The sequence below is a fragment of the Saprolegnia parasitica genome (assembly GCF_000151545.1).
Source record: "Saprolegnia parasitica CBS 223.65 unplaced genomic scaffold supercont2.558, whole genome shotgun sequence".
In the NCBI taxonomy this organism is placed as follows: domain Eukaryota; phylum Oomycota; class Saprolegniomycetes; order Saprolegniales; family Saprolegniaceae; genus Saprolegnia; species Saprolegnia parasitica.
The window spans coordinates 1-5320 of NW_012156952.1; the positions used below are offsets into that span (position 1 = coordinate 1).

A 5320-nucleotide genomic window follows, 5' to 3' on the forward strand; every position below is an offset into this window, starting at 1 on the left:
CAGACGTTGAAGAAGACAGTCGACGATGGTGGCTGCGTCCACAAACTCCTTGGTGTGCGGCGAGTTGATGTGTCCCACGAGCACGACGGAGAGGAAACCTGGCAAGATCTCGAGCAAAAAGGTCGCAAACTATTGGATCCCAGGTCAATCAATGGATGATGCCGACGTGTGGTGTTGTACCATAGGGCCTGCCAAGTGGAGGAGAGCGAAAATCTCAGCACGCGGATTGATCGGCGTCTCGAGGGTCATAGCTGCCTCGACGTCGCTGTCGGTCGGCGCGCAGGACGTTGGCAAACCTGTCGCCTAATAGGCGTTAGCAACATGAACGAAAAGGGCCGACACGATGCATAGATTGCCTACCAACGGGTGGGTGAGCTGGTTAAAGTCGCCGGGTGGTGTGGCGTAGGCATGTGACGCGCCAGTGGAGAGCAAGCTTCTGGCTTCATCCGCCATGGTCAAGTTCCTTGAGTATAGTCTGCCCATCATGATGAGATCTCTTTTCCTGGACAACCGCTTACTACGGACCAGGCTTCTTTCTTTCGAGCAAGACGAACGACGGGGCACTTTTCTATTTTGTGTCCATGCCATAGAACAACACGGTCATGGACCCAGGGCCAGATGTTCTACATATCGAAAGAACTATTACAATAGTTCCGTAGATTTTATTCTGATGGTGGGGGGCGCGGACGTTTCGCACAAATGAAACCAGTCCCGAAGGCTGGGGGTGCTGCTCATCACGTATTTGGCGCACAAATATACTTCTAGGACATCGGTCCCTCACTGACGGGACACAAACACACCTCCATCATACGCCACCGCGCTGCGTCATTTCGGAACGAAGATTCTAGTAGTGTTAGCCAATCAGATACGATTTGTGGTCCCTTCTATCGTCTTGTTGTTCGCTGAACAACGTTATACAAGTCTGAAGCGCGGGCACATTACGTGGTAATCCTCAAGGGTACCACTCATAGCCAACGGAACTTTCCGAGCACACGCTGCGTGGCCTTGGTGAGGCCCACAGCGAGCATCCCAAGCACGTGGCTGTGACTGCGAATGGGGCAGCGGACTTGTAGGTCTGCTCGACGCAAATATGGTATCGAATCAAGCCTTCATTGATTCATTTGCATGACAATGCACGACGAAACCAAGACACTCTTGCCTCCGGACCACCTCGAAGCAGCCTCGACCAGCGATGTCTTTCTTGTGGAGCCCCACTCGCTGCGGTCAGAGGTTGCATCGCTCATAAAGCTCGCATACCCGATGGTAGTCCTTCTATCCACTACAAATGACTGACAAGTCGCATAGGTTGCCACGTATCTGATGGAGTTCCTTCCGGGCTTCCTCTCGGTCTTGCTCGTGGGCCACCTCGAATCGCCTCTCACAAAAGAGTATGTGGACGCAGCCGCGCTCTCTACCGTGTTCTTGAACCTTTCAGGCCTCTCGATTGGATTTGGTCTTGCCTCGGCGCTGGACACACTCTGCTCTCAAGCTGTTGGCGCTGGGAAGACAAACCTTCTCGGTGGCTACCTCCAGTGCGGCCTCCTCGTCCTTGCGTACGTCCCCGTTGTCATCGTTTGGTTACGCGGCAACTTGTGTAAAATAGGGTGACCTACGTTCCAATGTTCTTGCTCAACTATAACTCGGGGCTCTTTCTGGTTTGGCTTGGCCAAGACCCGGTCGTGGCGTCGCTGGCTGGCGAGTTTTCGCGCGTAACCGTGTTTTGTCTCCCGCTTTGCTTTACGTACGAGCTCCTCAAGAAGGTACTGCAGGCCCAGCACATTGCTGCACCCATGGCGTACATTGCAATCACAAGCAACCTCCTCTACGCTGGCGTCGGCTACTACCTCTGCTACTTCACCGACGCAGGTTTGACTCGTCATCACGGAGTGTTCGTTTTGTCAAGGCGTCTGTAGGATTTCTCGGCATTGCTTATGCACGCTTGGTCTGCAATACGTCGTTGCCGCTTCTTGCGATCCTTTACATCAAGTACACACGAGTGCATGAGCAGTGGTGGCCGCAAGGGTCCTCGTGGACCTCGCAGTGGCACGACGCCGTACGCCTTGTTGGCGAATTCCTCCAGTTTGGCGTTCCTGGTGTGAACACCAACCCGTTTTGAATCGTATCTTATGATTCGTATACGTCGTAGCCATGGCCATGATGCTCCTCGAATGGTGGGCGCTCGAGATTCTCACGCTCATGGCAGGCTGGATGCCGTCGCCGGTGCTAGCCATCAGCGTGCACTCGGTCGCCAAGAACCACATGTTGTCACATCTGTCTGAAAATGGGTATCTAGGTCTTGGTGACGCTGTCATCCATATATTGCTTTCAGTATCTTTCTCGGACTCTCGATTGCGACGACGATCCGATTGGGCAACGAGATCGGAGCGTACGAGCCGATGCGCGCCAAGGTGATCGTGTCGGCGTCGTACGTCGTTGTCGCGGCTACCGCGACCGTCCTTGGTGCTTTTGTTCTCGCCTTCCGACTCGTTTTGCCGGCGTGGTTGATCAACGACGCGTCTTCCATCCGGTCTGTGATCTCGTCTCTGCTCTTTTGCAAGTACATTCATGCTAGTGCCCTTAGGACGACGCAAGGTGCTCTGTACATCCTGGTTGTGTACCAATTCGTGGATGCGATGAAGGTGGCCGCGCAAGGGCTCTTGCGCGGCATGGGACGTCAGGCCATCGGAGCGCACGTAAATGCTGTCGCGTACTGCGCGATTGGACTTCCGCTAGCTGCTCTTTTCGGGTTTCTTGCCGACTTGGACGTACCGGGGCTTTGGATGGGCATGACGATCGGTGTCTCGTCAGCGTTCGTCTTCTTTACAGTGTACCTTGCGCGAACCAACTGGCGCCGCGTGGCTGACGATGCTGCGAGTCGCATGGACAAGTAAATCGTTGCCTTTCCGGTTGAGCTTGCTAACCCTAAGCGTTCTACACTAACATTCAAGAAGTTTTCGTGACTGCTATTTGGTGCTTGTGTACGAGAATCCACAGCCACGCAAGATCAAATACTGCTAGTTTTGGTTAGAGCCAGCGCGCTTGGGGCGTCCTATCACCGCTGTCTCGCGCACTATTGACTTTGGTCTGTTGCATTGACCGCTGGTGCCGAGCCCCGACGCCGACCACACGTTTGTTGTTCCGCGTACTCGGCTGCACCCACGTCTCAGTAATTTGACATTGTCCGTCGGTCGATGATTCGACTCTAGTATTCCTTTGAGAGCGAGGCGATGTGCCCGTGACAGTTTTTCTTGGGCACACAAAGCCATGGGCTGCATCCCATTTGGCGCCAGACACCCGCTCAATGTCGGCGACTGCGTGCTTGGGGTCCACTACCAGCGCGGCTGCCCGGTGAACATCGCGCTGGAGTGGTGACCGCTTTCCGTCCACAGCTGCGCAGCGTGGCGGTGACGGCGACGTGTCTTTGGGTGGCGACACGGATCCGTGGCGTGGGTTCGGGTCAGTGCGCACCCGAGGCTTCTACAGAACCATTGTGATCGTTAGGCGCAAGACAAGCATACCGCTGTTGATGTGGCGTCGCGCTTCTCGGACCACGCCGTGGACTTGCGGAACGAGCCTTTCTGGATGTTAGCACCCGACGGATTCGTATTCGCACTCTACTCATACCACATTAGTGCCTAGGGAGATGCGAATGAAGAAACGTCGCCGCAGCGAGTGTACCATGAGCATAGTGGGCGTGACTGACGTTGCAGCTTTGCGCAGAAGTGGGCTGCCTTGTGACGTGGCATCTCGTGGCTTCGGCTGTCGCGCACGCGAGCGATGGTGAGCAGACTTTGGCCGCTTGTCCGAGACCGTGAACGTGATGCTGGCGAGACCTTCGGACGACATCGAGAGCACGGTCGGCTTGGGCGGGGCGCTGCGTCGGCTCGACATTGACTCCAGATGATGAGTTCTAAATATGGAAATCCATGAGGTACTGTACAGGAATGATCCAGACAGTCGATGGTCTGCTGAGCAACATAAAAAGTTGGCTGAGAATATGGTCTTGAACCTCATCGCACGCACCACGTGACGAGCTCGACAACATCTCCGTAATCGAAGGCGGTCACGTCTCGTCCAGCAGCCCTGGCTCCCTTGACCGAGCACGCGTTCGATCGACTCGCGCCCACACAGCACACACCGCCAATGGCGCAATGTCACCAACGCCCAAGGAGGCGACGCCTGTCCCCAACAAGTAATCGAATGTGAAGTGACATATTAGTAGAATTGAACGAAGTGCAGTTCAAGCCCTGCAAGCGATTGGTCTCAAGGACACCAAGTAAACAGATTCTATGTGGCGAGGGATGCTACCGGTACGTATCATGCCACTCTAGCGTGCATGGGGACGGACTTCAATGGACATTTTTCTTACCGTCACATATACTCGTAGAAACTTCCATGATGGTCATGGTTTGTGATCAGCGGTTGGAAATGGGTCGAGTGCGATTCATCATGGAGCGAGAAATAAGGATGATCGCCTTGAGGACCAAGGACGCATGTGGTAACTTTACGCAAAACGGCACACTTCAATGACTATTTGCATAACTGGGTCAAACCAAGGGTCACATTGTCATACCTTGTTACTATTGGTAGTAAGATAAGTAGTACAAGTATAAGATGGTATTGATGGCGCCCAACTTTCTCGTGCTTATAATGCGGGAGAGATGGGTTGTATCGCGGCAACTACTACAGTAACCGGACAAACCGGTTACACTGTAACCGGTTTGTCCGGTTACGGTCACCATTGCGGTGCAACAATTGGACAGGACGACGATGGCAAGTGACATGAGCAACGATCCTCTGCCGACGCTCCAAGATGACGCATCGGCGCCGGACGCCGTGAGCAGCACGTCCGGCAAGCGCGCGCTTCGCCGCCAAAAGCGGCAAGAGATCTGGGTCTCTGTTAAGGAGCGCAAAAAGCAGAAGAAGGAAGAGGCGCGGGCCGCGCGGCCAAAGGCTCCAGAGCCGGTCCTCGACATGAGCGAGGCCGCCGTGCTAATGCGGAAGGAGCGCGCAATTGCGAAGCGTGAGTCTTTCCTCATGGCTGCGTCCGAAGGCCCCACGATCGTCATTGACTGCGGCTTTGAAGAGGCCATGAGCTCCAAGGAAAAGAAGTCGCTGACCCAGCAGATCATGTACGGACGGAATCCGCAGAAGGGCTCTCATTCAATCCGGCTAGGTTCTCCTATGGCATCAACAAGCGCAGCGAGACGCCAGCAAAGTATTCCTCCTCGGTTGTGGCACGAGCAGGTGGCTAACGTGGCGTAGCGTGCACGTAACGTCGGTGCGTGGTGAGGCCGAAGCCAACTTGACCAAGATCGGC

The 5320-nt window shown here is 54.8% G+C and overlaps 4 protein-coding genes across 4 annotated transcripts; 2 read left to right on the forward strand and 2 right to left on the reverse strand.

Moving 5' to 3' along the window:
- Positions 1-17: 17 nt before the first annotated feature.
- Positions 18-453, reverse strand: SPRG_17411 (hypothetical protein; the record flags this gene model as incomplete). Its single annotated transcript, XM_012356711.1, has 3 exons — positions 18-129; positions 181-303; positions 361-453. Coding segments are annotated over 3 exons (328 nt in total), but the record flags the coding sequence as incomplete, so codon positions are not given.
- Positions 454-1081: 628 nt separating this feature from the next.
- On the forward strand, positions 1082-2964 carry SPRG_17412 (hypothetical protein). The gene is made up of 7 exons (XM_012356712.1): positions 1082-1263; positions 1306-1553; positions 1604-1866; positions 1914-2093; positions 2147-2273; positions 2330-2527; positions 2573-2964. Exons 1-7 carry the CDS (start codon positions 1126-1128, stop codon positions 2889-2891), a joined length of 1473 nt encoding a protein of 490 aa, XP_012212102.1. The 5' UTR covers positions 1082-1125; the 3' UTR covers positions 2892-2964.
- A 47-nt stretch (positions 2965-3011) lies between these two features.
- SPRG_17413 (hypothetical protein) lies at positions 3012-3926 on the reverse strand. Its single transcript, XM_012356713.1, has 3 exons — positions 3679-3926; positions 3519-3614; positions 3012-3477 (listed from the first exon to the last, which is right to left on the reverse strand). Exons 1-3 carry the CDS (start codon positions 3889-3891, stop codon positions 3025-3027), a joined length of 762 nt encoding a protein of 253 aa, XP_012212103.1. The 5' UTR covers positions 3892-3926; the 3' UTR covers positions 3012-3024.
- Positions 3927-4770: 844 nt separating this feature from the next.
- On the forward strand, positions 4771-5218 carry SPRG_17414 (hypothetical protein; the record flags this gene model as incomplete). The annotated part of the gene is made up of 2 exons (XM_012356714.1): positions 4771-5132; positions 5177-5218. Coding segments are annotated over 2 exons (404 nt in total), but the record flags the coding sequence as incomplete, so codon positions are not given.
- Between the last annotated feature and the right edge of the window lie 102 nt (positions 5219-5320).